Source organism: Asparagus officinalis, chromosome 3 (genome assembly GCF_001876935.1).
Source record: "Asparagus officinalis chromosome 3, Aspof.V1, whole genome shotgun sequence".
Classification (NCBI taxonomy): domain Eukaryota; kingdom Viridiplantae; phylum Streptophyta; class Magnoliopsida; order Asparagales; family Asparagaceae; genus Asparagus; species Asparagus officinalis.
In genome coordinates this window covers 41,033,538-41,051,770 of record NC_033796.1, presented here as the reverse complement: position 1 = coordinate 41,051,770, position 18,233 = coordinate 41,033,538, and the positions used below count along the sequence as shown (strand labels likewise).

The window sequence follows — 18,233 nt, the reverse complement described above, 5'->3', positions numbered from 1 at the left end:
GACACGCTCTCATCTAGCCTTTAAGTACCTTAAAATGCAAATTATAATAATTAGCAACGTCTTAATCTCACACAAATCAAGACAAAAACAATAAAGGCCTGTTTGGTTTAATTTACCAAAATGTGGGAAAATATTGATTTCCCGTGAAATAGCCCGAGCTCACAGGAAAGTTGTCAGATTTCAACCCACTTCGGTAAAAAAAAAAAAAATTGTTGAAATGGATAGACATACTATTTTTCAGTTTGTGGAGAGGTGGTTTCTTTTTCTTTTTGTTTTTTTTTAAATGCCAACCAAATATCAAAAGTAAATATGGTATGGAAATGGGTTTACATGAAAGTTAATTAGAAACAACTTTACTTCGCTTTTTGGGAATTGGGATCCTCTCCTCATTCTGATATTGACTAATGAAGAATTGTGAAGAGTTGGGAGGGGGACCCACAAGGATGGATGAGAAAATGAAAGGTCGTGATGAAAATGAAAGGATAAGATCTTCTTATTATGAGATATTAAGAGCTTTTCATTAGGAGAGGATCCGGATCCGCTTTTTGCTCAACCAAGCAACCGCTAACTTTCACAATGAACACATATGAGCGCTAGCGTCAAAATCCACCTACCACTTGCACTAGCATGTGGACCTACCGCCTTTGCTCAAATTGTAAGGCCCACAACTTTTTTCCTCCCCCAAGTCCACACGAATTTCGTTCTCAATTGTAAGCATCTTGTTTTGTCTTATTTGGTTGCAAGTTATCTCACATAATTAGATGTTGTATCGAACCAACACCTTGAATGTTAAGAGGCAAATACCGAGCAGAGATAACGTAAAGAGCGTTAAAAACACTTTCTGTTGATACCTTAATAATAGCATATTCCTACCCATTCATAGGATTTCATTTATTCAAATCTTACAACCCATCAAATTGAAAGACAATTTTGCAAGAACAATTTAAATCAGTGATGCACATCTTTTCGGAACTAATTTCTGGTTTTATATTACCTTGTCCGTGTATCATTTTCTTTAAATGAGATACAGACCTTTTAAGTTAGCACTAATATTTACAATTTTCGACCAAGCCCTAACTTAATTAGTATTTTCGATCTAGTTTCATGAAACTAGGTCTAAATTAGTGAATAAAACTTCACAATATTCGCAATCCCGTGAAGTTTTAATTATCGATTTCTTCGACCTAGTTTCATGAAACTAGGCCGAAATTGCTAACTATGTTATGACTGGATCAAAAATTGTAAATAAATGTTTAAAAGGATGGGTTTTAAAATTTTGTCCGCGCTTTAGTATCAATATCACTAGCGTTAGTCGTTTGGTAATGGCATGAGAAAAGCATTAAAGCGAGCACCAACAAGAAACAAAGCCAAGGACAAGTGAGTCAAGTCGTGGACCACCCACTAGGTGCTGCTCCTGAGTACAAGTCATCTATAGATTTATTCCTTTTGGTTCATCAGCACTCAGAAGGCAAAGTTTTAGCTGCCTACTTATCAACAGTACAACAACTATATGTGTGCATTTGGAGATTGAAGAAATTTTCAAAACAACCTCAAACCATGTTTTAATTTTCAAAACCGACCCACGTTTTTTTATTACCAAAATCGACTCACTTTTTGCCACGTCAGCTTAATCTCATTTCCTAATTAGTCGGGGTTGCCAAGACAGACTATTTAGGACATAAAAAATCGGGTTTAAGGCTTCTAATTGGGGTTTAACAACATCCTAAACAGTCGGGGTCTAATTAGGGTTTAACAACCTCCTAAACAGTCGGGGTTGTCAACCCCGACTGTTTAGGAATGAGATTAAGCTGACGTGGCAAAAAGTGAGTCGATTTTGGTAAAAAAAAAAAAGGTCGGTTTTGAAAATTTAAACATGAAATTTCTTCTTTGGAGATTTCCTGCTGAAAACTTTTGTAATCTCTAGTGAATGTCACATCCACGTCCTGTGCGTGATACAGAAACAGCAAGAACAACATATATTTTTTTATCAACCACCACTTAACTTTGCTCAATCCCCTCTGTGATTGTTTTCAGATGTCCCAGGATCAAATAATACAATTCACAAATCATATAAAACAACTCCGATAACAGCCTTCTCTTGGTAGATTCAGTGCATCTTGACATGCTGTTCTTTCTCCCGACTTTTTTTTAATATTGTTATCTGCAAAACACAAAGCAGGGTTTTCACATGCCTCAGAGAAAGCAACTGCTGAGCAAGGGATAGCAAGCTCAATGCATATAAAAAGTAAAAAAATAAGGTATACAAGTTAGGAAAACGAGTAGTGTTATTATGTTCGTAATGAATCACAACAGTTATACATGTGAGTGAACTCTAGATGTAAATGAACGGCTGTGATCTACAAAATGGCCTCTCTAGAGTCTCTAGAGTCACACAAGAAGTGAAGAATATAAATTCTATTAAAATTGTTCAGGAAATAGAAATCCTATGGTATTTGGTGGAATTCAAAGCGGGGCTCCAGGAGAACACAGCTCCATACAGTTTTCATTTTATGTCAAAGGAAAAACATACAAACACCAACAATCAACATTAACAAATAAAAAACCAGTGCACTTAAATAAAGGGTTAACTTTAGAAAACAACCCTCAACTATTTTAACTGTAGAAAACCCCCCTCAACTATGGAGTTGTTGTAGATGACCCCTTCAACTTTTAAAATATTATTTATCCCCCTCAACTTTTCTCACTTAAGCCCCTAAACTAATATAATTTAAATCTAAAGGAACAAATGATTTAAAATGACCATACTATCCCTAAGGCATTAAATTTTTTTACTATAGTGTTCCTTTTTAACTATTTTTTTGGTTAAAAATAACTTTCATTTTATTTCCCCATCTTCTTATTCCTCCATCTTCATTGCTAGGTTTACATGCAAATCTAATTTTTTTATTTCTTTTTTGAAACACTAAACTTCTTTTATTTTCTGCTTATTCATGCTTGTAATGTTTGCAGCAATTGAAACTTTTAAATTTTTTTGAAGATTAGTTTCCTCAACAAAACTTGTCGAACCAAAGTCTAATAATTTGATTGGGTGGGGTTTTTAAACTCACATGAATTTTTTTTCAACCAAGGACATTTTAGTCATTGAACATTTCAAATTAATAATATTAGGGGTTATTTGAAAAAACTAGAAAGATAAAAGGGGTTTTGTGAGACACCCCTTAGTTAAGGGGGTTTAGTCATATTTTAAAAGTTGAGGGTGGTTATCTACAACACCCTCAAATTTGAGGGGGGTTTTCTAGAGATAAAATAGCCGAGGGGGTTTTCTAAGACAAGCCTCATAGTTGAGGGGGGTTTTCTAAAATTAACCCTTAAATAAAGTCCAATTTAGTCAGTTAACAAGCAATTAATGATGCTGGGTTTTCAATTAAAAATGCTCCTTTTTAGGTCAATCACCAGATACATATATAATATACATAAATGCAAAGCAACTTACATTGGAACAGGAGGAGAATGAAAGATAAGATTTCTGCAAGTATATGCTTATCGAATCATTGCAACTATCATACTGCAACTGGTTCAGGCTTTCTACTCGCCTTTATGCCTTTTATTGCTGCAAGACCAGTGACTTGTTAATCACATAAAGATCATTGAAAATGTAAAAGAATAAGCCCAAAATTGTACTGAGGCAACTGTAAGAATCGGAAAAATCATGCCTTCTGCATAATCTTTAGCTCCAAATACGGCAGAACCAGCAACCAGGGCATTAGCTCCAGCCTCAATAACCTGCCATCCATAGTCTTTGAAGTATAAATGCTCCAGATTGAAGTCGATTCAAGATTCCACAGAGATCGTAACATTAACTTACAATCAAAAGATAAAATCTAAGTACCACATAATGATACAAATTAAATGCGTTCATGCTTAAAGTCTTGAAGGTAGATCTATAAGAACATCCTGGCATCTGATTGAATTCTTTCAAATGCCCACATCAGTTGAAGTCAGTCCTCATCCGATCAATGAGCAAGCAAACTATGCTTACGGAAGATGCATATAAAAAATCGAAGATGCATACAAAAATTCGTCCTGGCAAATAGAAAAATGACAAAAGAAAATGACCCTTTGCAAGTTTCACCTCAAGTTACATTAATTGGCTGCATATTGGACTGATATGAAAGGTTGATCTTTTGTACGAAATAGGTATGCCTCTCCCTAGATTTGACCCCGGCCGTACACTTCGTCAATTCATCTTCACCACTTAACAAGCACCACTCAATATAACTTATCTTCATATTAGAACTATATCTAAATATTGACTATATCAATGGGCACTTCCACTGTGCAGGTGTACCCATGTCGCACCGACACATGTGTCAGACATCAACACTTGCAAGGTCACTCCTTGGATACGTGTAGTGAAATTACTGAAACATGATCTCCATTATATATACATGTTTCAACATAGAACACTGTTATACACTTCTTGGTCACATATCTCAGAGTAATCATGATCTTATTAATTCAAATTACATGTTTGAGGTGTTCAGTTACTTCCAATTACACATAAAAGCTATACTTTAGCAGAAAAAAGCCATCAAAATATTGACTTACCATACATTTTTATATAAAACTAGGATAATGTAGTTGCATTTGGCTATCCTATATAAAGGTGAACAGCCAAGTTCAATTCCTTTTGCAAAGTTATAAAAATGTATGGTAGGCCAAAACTTTATCATATATGTAATAACTGTATGTTCTATATTATTATAAATATTTACTCAGAATCTTGGGTGTGAACATGTATGCAGGTCTGTCAACTCTCTCATTCTTCTTATTCTTAAATTGCCTAATGGCATGTCCTTGTGTTGCCTTGTTCCCGTGTCATTTTTGAGAAATTGCAGTGTCCTGTGTTTGTATCCATGTCCTACCCATGCTGCATGTTGTGTACATGCTTTGATCAATTTTCATACTTAGTTGACAGTTGACCCTCATCACATGCACCAATTACGTGAACCACAGAAGTATCACATGCCCATCCTCTGATCAATATTCATGCCCAGTTATAAAACCTAAACTTACATGGAAGAACATACTACTCGTGTATGAGGATTTATAGAGGTACAGATGTCCTGGAAAAGGATAGGTTGTTATCTATTACATGAGACTACCTTCTACCACCAAGAAAATTACACATGGAACTAATATAGTAATATGATGAGTGTCATCTCTCAGGCTCTTCAATATGGACACTAAATGTACTAACTGACATGACATATCCTATTTGAGAGGTTATGCTAAATATGTCTACAACGGTACAGCCCCTTTCCTATGGACCCAATGCAAAAATATTTAAAAGGTAGTCCGGCAAGCAGCAACATGCAAAAGACAGAGGTCAGAGTATGCTTATAAAATGTAAAGAAGAAAATAACTGATATCCTGCTCCTAATAGTCACAGAGAAAGTAGGGAGTCCAAGAAACGCATTTACAAATTGGTTACAAGAAGGTCACCTTATATGCATTCGATGGACTAACTCCGCCGTCCACTTCAATCCATGGGTTCACCCCCTGCAGTTCAAGATATGACAATAGTTATGTTTTCTGCACTAAGTAAAAATGAGGAAAGAAGAAAACAATACTACTCAAAGAAGTCGGCACTTAGCAGTCAATATTACCTTTTCAGCGCATAATCTTCTCAAGTCTGATATTTTCTTAACTTGACTCTCAATAAAACTCTGGCCACCAAAGCCAGGGTTAACTGACATGATCAAGACCAAATCCACCGCTGTCCAGGTAATAAGAGGTAACACATCAGGGTCCAGTAATGACTATAGTGTTACTGTATTAATGATTTCTTCTAAAAATAGAGCTTATAACATAGAAAACAACAGAGATACTCAACATGAAGTATTAATGAAAATGGAGAGCAAGCATTTTGGGGTATTTTCTACATAGACATCTCAATCAAAAGCAGTTAGACTCGCATGAATATGCCTTAGTAAGATGCCAACTATATAATAACTACAGTGAACTCTAAGGATGCTCAGTAGTAGCAGTACTAGGATGGGTGGCCTCCAAAGAAAGCCTTAGCATAGAGTGTTCAGTGAACATTGGCAAAGTGAGCATGAACAGAAGAGACAATGAATTTCAGCATTTTATTTCCTTCCAAAAACCAAAATTTAAGGTCCAAAAACCTTCTTCAAATCCTGAATCACCATACTCAACATCTTAATTCAACCCATCCTAAATCTTTGATATGAAACATCAGCCTCAGTCTTATATGTTATCAAGTTCTAAACCTTTTGGGTCTACTTGCCAATTATTCCAACAGTTAATTAATAAATACCATAGCATTGATTATTCCTGAAAATTTACTTTTTTAAAATGTTCAAATAATTTCTTTTCCCATAGCTAAATCAACTGCTCAGAAATACTAATTCCCTTGCATACTGTCAGTCGATTATAGGAAAAGCATGTTCCCATCTCCTATTTTGTTCAATGACATGTTATTTCAAGACATGTATCTTACAGGTCTCTTCATCTTGCAACTAACTCAAAAAAGAAAGTAAAGTCAGCAAGAACATTTCAGAATGACCAGAACAACAAACTTTAGATATAAATAGCTTTATAGCAGTAATTTTGCTACATGGAATTCTTGATACTGAATAACTTGATGCATCCACCAATATATTCTTACCATCCAGCACGTATTCTATAGCTGACAATGGAGTTCCAGGATTTAAGACAACTCCAGCTTTCGCTCCCAGACTTTTTATCTGAAATTATACAAAAAATATTGTCAACTGTCACATGTCAAATGGAATAATACAGACAAGTAAATATATAAATGATACGTAAGGAAAAACTACATTATAATAATACAATATACAGCTGAAATGATATGGTAAGCTAGTTGCATTGATCATTGAGTTGTATGTCAAAAGTGGCTTATAAATGCATTTTTAGTAAACGTGATTAAAGAAAAAAGCAATGAAGAAATAATTATTCACACTCAGGACAGAAGAAAGGATGCATAGATGACTAAATATTCTGGACCTCAAACTCCAATAGGGGCTCCCCTTTATGGTCACATGGATTCCAAGCCGTTTAGACAACTAGCCATGACACCAAATAGGCCTCTACAATTACATTAATTTTGACATGATAAGTATCGCTGATTTCTATCAGGATCAGACTAGAAGAGTTATAATCATGCTTTAGAACAAAAATAAGAAGTTTCTCGTCATCGATTAGATTATTCTAGTCTCTCAAAGAGTAAGTTCTGTGGCCTTACCTGATCAATTGTCCGATGCAGATGAATTGTTGCAGACTGCTCACAGTGAACGCTGACAATGTCTGCACCGGCCTTGATAAAGTCTGGAACTCGCTGCTCAGGTTCTACAATCATCTGCAAAATTTGATTACAAGTCCAGTGAGTTTGTAGAACATCCTAATCAATAGAATTATAGATACGAATCTCATGAAAGCAACACAATTCAACTTGTAACCAATGAAAAATACACCAACTGTAATAATATGAAGGAAATGCTAAGGAATGAAATGAGAAGCTTGTCATACCAAATGCACATCCAATGGTAGATCAGTAACTGGACGTAAAGCATCAACCACAAGAGGTCCTATGGTGATATTTGGCACAAAACGCCCATCCATCACATCAACATGAATCCAGTCACATCCTGCAACTTCCACTGCTTTCACCTAAATAATTACAGCTCACAATTCAATATATAAAAAGATATATGCATCTGAAGATGAATGCAATAATCAGAAGATCTCTATCAGTATAGTCTCTATAAAAGTTGAGATACTAATAAGCCAAGCTGCAAGAATTGCACAGTTGCATACTATATGCTGGGACATAGATGTATTTCCCCGGACAGGTGGATACTTATCAGTCAAAAGTGTGTGTAAACTTTCTCAATTGTCATTATCCTTCTTTCTCACTTGAAAGATTGGAAGCAATAATAGATATTATTATGATTATAATTTCAAAATGAAGAGAGATGATCTTCATCATCAAAAATCGAATTCATCTCAAGACGAAGAATATTTCTTTTACTCTATTAATTAATGGTAATTACTAAAGTTTCACTTTTGCGTATGCAATCCAGTAGAAGCAATTGATTGACCTTGTAACTTAATGAGAGTCCAGTCCTAATTTATATCCTGAATTAAGATTTTAATGTTGCTAACGACCCTTTATAAATCATGAAATAAACCTCAACTGGTATATGGTAGCTGGGCAAGTAGATGATTTAAGTCCCATTTTTTCAGCGTTTTTTAGTTACAGTAAACCAGATTGGACTAGAAGTGCAGACATGTATTAAATTAAGGAACAGCATATGATGTTATCCCTTAGCAAATATAGGATCTTTTGAACACAATTAAGAGAATCAAGTGCTGAATAAAGTTAAATAACAAGCTGATGGTGTTGGATTTATGTCCAATGATGGGCCAATATATTAAATAAATGTGTATTGTGTGCTATCAATTAAGCTTAGCCCATTAAAGTGATCTAATTTATGGTTTGAGCTTTTAATGCATAATTAAAGTATAGGCCTCCTATGTGTAGAGACAGGGCTGAATTGATAATTATAAATAACTGGATTCAGTTATAAATATAGTTGTGATTCCCCAAATCTCTACGTACAATCTCTTTATGATTCCCCATCTTCAGAAAAATTAGGATTTCTCTAAGGAGGAGGATATACGTACAAGATTTGTAAGATCTACATCTAAAAACTTAAGAATCACGTCCTACTCCATGGATTCAGGTATGGTTCCATATATTCTTAATTATCTCAACAGTTTGACATGAACAATCTTTGGATTGATTAGGGTTTCATCTCTTAAAGTAAAAGTTTATCTTTTCTTGATCTGACAATTGATATCATAGCGGTGTTCATGCTAATCTATTGAGAATCAATTTTAATTTGTGATGTGATTCTCTTGTATGTTCTCAAATCTAAAAATCCTTCCTTTTGAATTGTTTAATTTGAGAATAAAATTTGGTAGTTCTTACTCTTATATATTCTTCATAATTTTGGATTCAAAAGGGTTATTATATTTTGAATTTTCTGAATCCAATTTAGAAGAATTCATGTTTGATTGAAAATTAGGGTTTGATCATCATGTCATGAATATGCAAGACTTTTTTGAGAAATTTAGATGTTTTAATTCAGTTTTCATTATGTATTCATGATTATTTGATCAAAGAAAGATTTCAAGCTAGAAATCTCCCAAAAAAATGCAACAGTGCTATCTACCACTACAGTGTCGGCAAAAAAAATTGTTACAGTGTTGGATTTTTCTGCCATTGTCGCTACAGTGTCAGCAAAAAAAAGCATAGGAATTTCAAGTGGGTCGTAGTTGCATCACTGGGCCGTTTTAAAAAAAACAGTGTTATTAAGTGGGTCGCCCCTCCTTAACTGGCTCATTCTTAAAAAAAGGGGAAACGGACGGGCTAACCATGAGCATCCAGGCCCACCTGCAATATTAGGCTTATATATATACATATATTTTTTTAAATTGTATTAGGCCTGCCTGCAGTGATGGGCTCCCTTTTAGATTTTGGAATTTAAATTTTATTTGTTTATTGGATTCAAAATTTTGGTATTAAAGTTTATTAAAAATATATGATGTGTTGAAAAGAATTGATTGAGACAACATGTTACCAAAGTAACCTATCTTGTGAAGATTAATTTATTTTAAACATCAAATGGTAGTATGTATATGGTTTATGCAAATATTAATCAACCCAAAAAACTGTTGATATTTGAATGAATCATATGCATACCCGTGGTGATAAATATGTGACAATTATTCGGTTTAACATGTGAACAATAAATCAGTCCAAAGAAAAGTTTATTATTTAAACATGTCTTATTATCAATATTTGATCACTATATCAAGAGTGCCACTTACAAATTAATATTTCTGTCCAAAGACTAAATATTAATGTTGTGTTAGGTATCTTAAGACGGGTATTGCCAATTTTGGATTCATAAATTTTGATTTGGTTTCTTATGTGAGCTTATTTATTTTCTTATATTATTTTCTGATTCAGCTGTTAGTTCTGCTTCAAAAATTACTATCAACATTAATTCCATTCCTATGCTAAATGACACCAACTTCAAGTAATGGCAAGAGAATGTTATGATAGTTCTCGGAGTCATGAATCTCGATCTTGCGTTAAGGCTTCTTTCTCCTACACCTCTTACAGATAAAAGTTTTACTGATGAGAAAAGGGATATGGAGAGGTTGGAAGAAGTCATATCACATGTATATGATGATTATCAAGAGGATCATTCCAGAAGCACTCAACAGCACTATGTCTGAGAAGATAACTACTGTCAAAGAGTTCATTGAGGACATTGAGAAAAGGTTTGCCAATAATGAAAAGGCTGAAACTAGTATACTTTTGGCAAATCTTATCTCAATGAGATACAAAGGGAAATAGAACATTAGAGAGTACATCATAGAGATGTCTCACACTGCTTCGAAGCTGAAAGCACTTAAGCTTTAACTCTCTGAGGACTTGCTTGTGCATTTGGTTCTTATATCTCTTCCCCCACATTTCAGTCAATTCAAAGTAAGCTACAATTACAAAAAAAAAAAAAGCTTGGTCTCTTAATGACCTTATCTCATATTGTGTGCAAGAAGAGGAAAGGTCGAAGCAAGAGAAGACAGAAAGTGCTCATTTGACTAGTATTTCTAAGGACAAAGGGAAGAAAAGAATGAAAAATAAAGAAGCTGCAGAAGCTCAACCATAAAAAAACAACAGAAGATAAATAATGGAGATAGTTGTTTCTTTTGTGAGGTTACAGGACATAAGAAGAAAAAATGTACCAACTATCACACATGGCGTACAAAGAAAGATACACTCTTCAATTTTTATTTGTTTTAAGGTTAATTTATGTTCGGTACCTAGACACATGTGGTGGTTAGATTTTGCTGTCACAACTAACATCAGTGTATCTATGCAGGGATATCTGAGCTGCCGAAAGCCAAGTGATAGTGAAAGATATATTTATATGGGCAATGGCAAGAATGTTGAAATTGAGGCAATTAGGACATTTAAATTATTGTTAAAGTCCGATTGTTATTTGGATTTATAAGAGACTTATGTAGTACCGTCATTCAGACGGAGTTTGATTTCTATTCTAGTATTAAACAAATTTGGTTATTTTTGTTCTTTTAGAAATGCCAAGTTTAGTCTTTTTCAGAATTCAAATATGATTGGTACCGGTTCTTTATCTTATGCTGATGCCCTTTATTTGTTTGATATGGTTGCTTCATATCATGAAATCTTGCAATTAAGCACTCAATGTGTAAAGAGAAAATTGATCAATGAGAATTTTGCTTCGTTATGACACAAGAGATTAAGTCACATCTCCAAAAGGAGAATTAAAAGACTTGTGTCAGACGGGATTTCAGATCCCCTTGATTTTACAAATTTTAAAATTTGTACTAATTGCATAAAAGGGAAACAAACAAACATAAGGAGATTTGGTGCCAACAGAGCTACAAACATCTTAGAACTGATACACAAATATTTATGGGTCATTCCCTATAGTTTTTTTGGAATGATCAATAATATTTATCACGTTCATAAACGATTTTTTGCGTTATGGCTACCTTAATCTCATACATAAAAAGCCTCAATCACTGGACGTGTTCAAAACTTACAAAGATGAAGTTGAGAACCAACTCAACAAAATATTAAAAGTGTTAGATCTGACCATGGGGGTGAGTATTACGGCAGGTATGACAGTTCAGGTGAACAATGTCCAGGACCAGTTGCTAAATTTCTAGAGTGCGGTATCGTCTCACAACACACCATGTCTGGTTCTCCTATCATGAATGGTGTTGTCGAAAGACGAAATAGAACTCTCAATGACATAGTAAAGAGTATGATTAGACATTCTAACTTATCATAATCTCTCTGGGGAGAAACATTAAAGACTACAGCTTACATAGTCAATAAAGTATCCACAAAAGTAACTGCCAAAACCCCTTATGAACTTTGTACATGCAAAAAGCCTAGTCTAGAACATCTGCACATTTAGGGATGTCCAGCTGAGACTAGGCCTTATAGGCTACACGAAAAGAAACTAGACTTTACAATAGTCAGATACTACTTTATTGGTTACTCTGAGAGATCCTGGGGTTATAAATTTTATGATCTTGTTTCCAAGTCAAGATTTGAGACGGGAAACGCCCGCTTCTTTGAGGATGTTGAGTTTGTGGGGGGAGATAATGTTAAAGACTTTGTCTTTGAAGAGGAATATATTAATATTCCCATAGCTACTATTGACATTGATCACGTTTCTATTCCTGACATTGTTTAAGAAACATATTCAAATCAAGACAATATCATAGAACCTCTCGTACCAGAAATTGTTCCAGAAGAACAAACTCTGTCACGACGTCACCTTAAGAACCTGTGCCATTAAGAAGATCCACTAGAGAAAGGAGAAGTGCGGTTCCAAATGATTATATTATATTTCTCCAAGAATATGAAGATGACATCGGGAAGGTGAAAGATGATCCAATCAACTTTCATCAAGCCATAAAAAATTCTAAATCTCAATAGTGGATTGATGTCATGAATGAGGAGATAAAGTCTATGAAGGACAATAACGTCTGGGAGCTTGTCCCGTTGCCTGAAGGTGCAAAGCCCATTGATTGTAAATGGATATTTAAAACCAAGAGGGATTCAAAATGCGATATGGAAAGGTATAAAGCTTGTCTTATCGCTAAAGGTTTTATACAGAAAGAATGCATCAACTATAAAGAAAGTTTCTCTCCGGTTTCATCGAAAGACTCTTTCAAGATAATAATGACACTTGTGGCACATTTTGATCTTGAGCTACATCAAATGGATGTAAGCTTGCATTTCTCAATGGCGGCCTTCATGAAACAATATATATGGTGCAGCCAAAAAATTTTGTGTCGGGAGATACAACGAAGATGGTTTGCCAATTGAAGAAATTCATCTATGGGCTTAAGCAAGCTTCGTGTTAGTGGTATTACAAGTTTCATCAAGTTATCATCTCATTCGATTTTGAGATGAATGTAGTCGATGATAGTGTATACCACAACTTCAGTGGCAGTAAGCATATTTTTCTGGTTTTATATGTCGATGACATATTGCTTGCCAGTAACGATATATGCTTATTGCACCAAACTAAGAGATTTCTATCAAAAAAAATTGAGATGAAAGATCTTGGGGACGCCTCTTTTATATTAGGTATACAGATACACCGGGATCGCTCTCGGGGTATACTTGGGTTATCACAAAAGGGCTATATTAAGAAGGTTCTTAAAAGATTTGGCAAGCAAAATTATAAGCCAGGTGACACCCCTGTGGCTAAGGGAAATAAATTCAATCTCAATCAATGCCCTAAGAATAATTTTAAGATTAAAGAGATGCAGCAGATTCTTATGCGTCAGCAGTGGGAAGTCTCATATATGTTCAAGTATGTACACGTTCGGATATTGCGTACGTAGTTGGAATGTTGAGCAGATACTTAAGTAATCCTGGAATGGATAACTGGAAAGCAGCCAAGCGAGCCTTGAGGTATTTGTAGAGAACAAAATAATACATGCTCACGTTTTAGAGGTCGGACCAGTTAGAGATTGTTTGGGTATTCTGACTCTAATTTTGCTGGATGCCAAGATAGTATGAAATCTACTTCGGACTATATCTACCTATTTGCTAGAGGAGCTATCTCTTGGAAGAGTGCTAAGCAGACACTCATAGCTTCATCCACCATGACAGCTGAGTTTGTTGAATGCTGTGAGGCATCTAATCATGAAATATGGTTGCGGAATTTTGTCACTGGACTACGAATTGTAGATGGCATTGAAAGACCACTTAAGTTATTTTGTGATAATAAGTTAGCAGTGTTGTATTCTAACAACAATAGGAGCTCAACGAAGTCGAAATATATAGACATCAAGTACTAGTTGTTAAAGAAAGAGTTCATAGTGGATTTGTATCTATAAAGCACATTGGAACAAACTCTATGATTGCGGTGACTAAGGAATTACCACCCAAGGTCTTTCATGAGCACACTACTCATATAGGTGTTTTATCTCTTCAAGATATATCATTTTAGTGAGGGTTTGCATTTTAGATGCTTTTGTTCGTAGACACATTGGTTATGGTTTTATGGATATTGTATTGTTATTTATTGCAGTATAAAATATTCAGTTCATATTCACTCTGATTTTTGTATAGTTTGATCTCACTAAGGTGTTAAGGTGGACCAGTTGGAAATAGGCATGTTAAGATCTCATTACATGTAATTTTCATACTACACATCCATGCTTGATCTGTGTCGTTGGTTGTATTGATATACGTGATCATTGATGGGTCTAGTTGTGACAAATGCAATAAAAATCGCCTTGATCCTATGTCAATACAACTAATGGATGAGATTGTTAAAGATGCATATTATCTGATAGCAAAATTCATGAGCTCACACAGTTACATCATAATTCACAATATAATAACATATATGGCCCAAGTGAGAGATTGTTGGACTTATATCTAATGATGGGCCAATATAGAAAATAAATGTGTATTGTGTGCTATCAATTAATGTTAGCCCATTAAAATGATCTAATTTAGAGTTTGAGCTTTTAATGCATAATTAAAGTATGTGCCTCCTATGTGTAAAGATCAAAATATAATTGTTAATTATATGATGGGCTGAGTTGATAATTATGAATAACTGGATTTAGTTATAAATAGGGTTGTGGTTCCCCAAATCTCTGCATACAATCTCTTTTGATTTCTCATCTTCAGAAAGATTAGGATTTCTCTAAGGAAGAGGGTATACGTAAAATATTTGGAAGATCTACATTTCAAAACTCAAGAATCATATCCTACTCCATGGATTCAAGTATGGTTCTGCATTTTATTAATTATCTTAATAGTTTGATATGAACAATCTTAGGATTGATTAGGATTTCATCTCTTAAAGCAAAAGTTTATCTTTTATTGATCTAACAGATAAAACTTGATCTCATTGCAAGAACGGTGCATAGACATGCCTAAATCTCTTAACAGTAACAGTGAATCAACATCCTTATTAGATACTATGCAGAGTAAACAGACCTTTGTCACTTAAGTAGAATCCAGAAGAATGTAGAGATTATATGAACAAAGGATTAAACTCGATTAGTGCATTAGTTTAAGTTTCAACTTATAAAAGGGTTGACAATTGGCAACTCGTGCATTTGAGGACCAATTTTTTGAAAACAAAAAACATCATAAATTGGAATTAACCAATTTGTTTAAATCTATTTTGACCTGATTTTGAGAAAACTAATTCACCAAAATTTCAGGGTGACCTTCTACCGACCACAGAATTTGAAATATCCTAAAAAATCATGACACCGAAAATTTCTATCACAATTTGCAATTCCTGATTTCGTGATCGTCTCTTCTGGGCACATTTCGTTGTATTTCCTCTCTTGATCATCTACCATTTTAGACCAAACAACGAACATATATCAGACCCTCTCAGTTATTCTAACTTCCGCATCTGACAATAATAAACACTTGATATTTCCTATTGAAATAACACACTTCCTTCAGTACAAGATTTAAGCATGTTCAATCTCTCCACTAAGTCAAGCGACTATCACGGAGAAAGAGTATGACCCGAACTTAATAAATTCATGTCAATAATTTAATTTCCACAGAGCACATAAATACACAACCTAACATTGTTTACCTGCTCGCCGAGCTTGGCGAAATTAGCCGAGAGGATGGAAGGGGAGACAATTACATCGCTTTTCGAGAATTTATCAACTCTCGATGCCTTAACACAGAACCTCCTTCTGCAACAACCGGAAAAAAAAAAGGAAAAAGAAAAAAAACACACACACACACACACACAAAATTCACGAAGAATGAGACATGAACAACAGCTGTTTGATAAAATTCCAAGATGAAAAAGGATAGAGCGTTGACCTCGGAGAGAGGGATTTTTGGGGAGGAGAGAAGAGGGAGAGCTTGCGAGAGCAGAGAGAGGAAGAAGATGAAGCAGCTGCTGCTGTTGCTGAAGAGATCATCATCTTCTCGATTCTCTTTAGAGCAGAGAGATGCTGATTTTGTTGGGTTTTATCTCCTTTTTTATTTCGTTGGCTTTGATTCAACGTTTTTTTTTTTTCTCTTTACTTTTTCGGTTGTTTTCAGACCGAAACAAAAAATGAGGAGGTTGTGGGTGACACGTTCTCAACCGCAGCCTTTTCCTCTTGTTATCTGCAGTCATCCGCAAAATTAGGCGAGTGAGATATTCGTGGATATTCTTGTAAATTTTCTGAAAGCGTTCTTTTGGTTCAAAAGAGGAAATATATAATATATTTCTACGCAGTCAATTCAAACCCCACGATTACCAGACAAGAACTCAATTTTGGTGGCAAATAAAGTTACGAGTTTGTAGTGCATCATGTTGATCATTTGAACCGCGTATAAGAAAGTAGCATATATTATATATATAATCTACGAGGTACTTAATTTTTTCTTCATAGGACATCAAAACATTGTGGGTACAAAGGGATGATTCTTGTTGCTCCAAAGCTTTTATGCCGATTTTGTTTAAGTGCCAAATATTTGTATGAAAATATTAGGACTCTCCGAGGTATGCGCATCATTTTGTTGGCTCCCTCAAAGGCCTGCCCATTGCCCATCTAAATGAAGCCATTATTTTTGCAATTATTTTTAGACGGTATTTTGGCTAGTGCGACCGTTGACTATCTTGTCAACTGAAAAGACTTGGAAGTATTTTGGTGCTTGAGTGCTTCTTCTTTTTCTTTTGTTTTTCTTTTTTCCTTTTTTTTTTCTGTGTGTATTAGACTAACCCGTTAGAAGGGGATCCGGATCCTCTCCTAATGATAGGGTTCCTAATATCTCCTAATGAGATCTTGACCATTGATTTATCAATCAAAGGTCAAGATCTTCTCATGCACAAAAGTAGGGGGGAGATAAGGATAAGATCTTGGCATTTGATTGATAAATCAAAGGCCAAGATCTTCTTATTAGGAGATATTAGGAGAGGATTCATTAGGAGAGGATCCCAATTCGTTAGAAGGATATAGCTCAATTTATATAAACTAATTTGATGAGCAAAGATGGTCAAATGAAATTTAGGTGTCAATGTAATACCCTAACATAGTCCTATATCGACTATTGAGTGAGCATTTAAAGGGTTTAAGTAGTAAAGTTAAAGGACTCAAGAGCAACCAATGCTAGCAACTTTTAATAGTAGATAGATTGAGTGGAACAATGAGTTGTTACCTATGGGTCCCACTTTAACTGTTGAGTGGAAAATTCAAGACTCATCTGATCTATATCTATAACTATATTTATATCTATATCTATACTATTTACAAAAGAGAATATGTGTGTCAAACTTTTGATTTCCTAAAATATCCTGCAAAGTCATTCAATTAAATATAATTATCACTAATTTTATCTTATCGATTTTATTATTAAATAAGATAAATGGTTTACCTTTTATTTTACAATATTGAATAATAAATGGTTTACATTAGTGGTACAATATTATCTAATAAATATATAATAATAGTACATGAGATAATAAATTAAACTAATATTTCTTAATTAAATTAGTAAATTAAGATGATTGAAATATTTAGAAAAAAAAAACCCTGGTCGAAAAACTTAACGTACAACATATTTGCATCTTCTATAGAATAATGCATATGCATCTTAACATACGGACTTCTGTTTAATTTAACTTTTATCTATTGCAAAGCAGAAAGCATAAATTCTTAGGCAATTTGGAACTCAAAAGGTGGAGCAGTTTCATCAAGGGCTTTCTATCTCTTAGTTAAATTCAATTAAATTGAGGTAATGTTTTGGAATTCCAAAGGTGATCCTATTCGCTTCTCCTACACCCATAGAGCTTTCTCACTCTCAATTAAAAGCAATCAACTCTTTTAAATTGATTTTAATCTATTTATATGCACGACTATATAATATATTTATATGTGAAGCTAGCTGCATCTTGAACATCAAAGGTCATGCAGTTGTGAAACTGCACTATTTAGTTTGAATTATTATTGGCTACTGTATTCGATTATACTATGCGCTAAACGAATGTGAAACTGACACATAGCGAAAACAACTTGTGGAAACTTTTCCCACCCACATCAAAATTGTAAAATGCTCGTTTATATCAAGAACTTACCATCGATCAGTGATGGATTTAGGGGTG

The 18,233-nt window shown here is 34.5% G+C and overlaps 1 protein-coding gene across 2 annotated transcripts; it reads right to left on the bottom strand.

Moving 5' to 3' along the window:
* On the bottom strand, positions 1,900-16,222 carry LOC109833913 (ribulose-phosphate 3-epimerase, chloroplastic-like). Of its 2 annotated transcripts, XR_002245380.1 has the most exons (10): positions 15,965-16,221; positions 15,726-15,831; positions 7,534-7,674; positions 7,250-7,363; positions 6,653-6,731; positions 5,631-5,740; positions 5,467-5,523; positions 3,675-3,744; positions 3,455-3,571; positions 1,900-2,161 (listed from the first exon to the last, which is right to left on the bottom strand). XR_002245380.1 is itself a non-coding variant. In XM_020401773.1 (9 exons), exons 1-9 carry the CDS (start codon positions 16,066-16,068, stop codon positions 3,522-3,524), a joined length of 831 nt encoding a protein of 276 aa, XP_020257362.1. In that variant the 5' UTR covers positions 16,069-16,222; the 3' UTR covers positions 3,451-3,521. The 2 variants fall into 2 exon arrangements, 1 of the variants encoding a protein (XP_020257362.1); XM_020401773.1 differs by lacking the exon at positions 1,900-2,161 and having other exon boundaries at positions 3,451-3,571; positions 15,965-16,222.